The 293-nt window shown below is 38.9% G+C and overlaps 1 protein-coding gene across 1 annotated transcript in view; it reads left to right on the top strand.

Annotated features, from left to right (window-relative positions):
- The window catches only part of LOC119585848 (maestro heat-like repeat-containing protein family member 1), a gene marked incomplete in the record, with an annotated part of 26167 nt that overhangs the window by 22701 nt on the left and 3173 nt on the right, over positions 1-293 (top strand). Inside the window, 1 exon segment of the mRNA XM_037934580.1 lies at positions 145-279. Coding sequence (XP_037790508.1) covers positions 145-279 — 135 coding nt within the window.

The following is a 293-nucleotide window of genomic DNA, read 5'->3' as shown; positions in this document are numbered from 1 at the left end:
CACAAGAAAACAGCAGTAGACAGCATGATTATCTAGTACCATTGAGTTAATGTAATGTATATCCATTAGTGTTCTATATATTCTTATTAGGGCTCAGATTTTCATCATAAAGAATTACCGATTAAACCATGTGACTACTTCCAGATGTGCAAGAGTGCTCTGCAAGCGCTGGGTCCACATCTGGGCTCTGAAGCAATGAACTCGATGTTTCAGAATCATTTGATACCGAGTGGGGTACTGAACTATCATCAGTTCATCACAGACCTGACGAAACATATGGTAAGAAATCAGAA

This window comes from Penaeus monodon, chromosome 20, assembly GCF_015228065.2.
Source record: "Penaeus monodon isolate SGIC_2016 chromosome 20, NSTDA_Pmon_1, whole genome shotgun sequence".
Classification (NCBI taxonomy): domain Eukaryota; kingdom Metazoa; phylum Arthropoda; class Malacostraca; order Decapoda; family Penaeidae; genus Penaeus; species Penaeus monodon.
The sequence above is the reverse complement of the archived record's forward strand: the minus strand, read 5'-3'. Positions and strand labels throughout refer to the sequence as shown.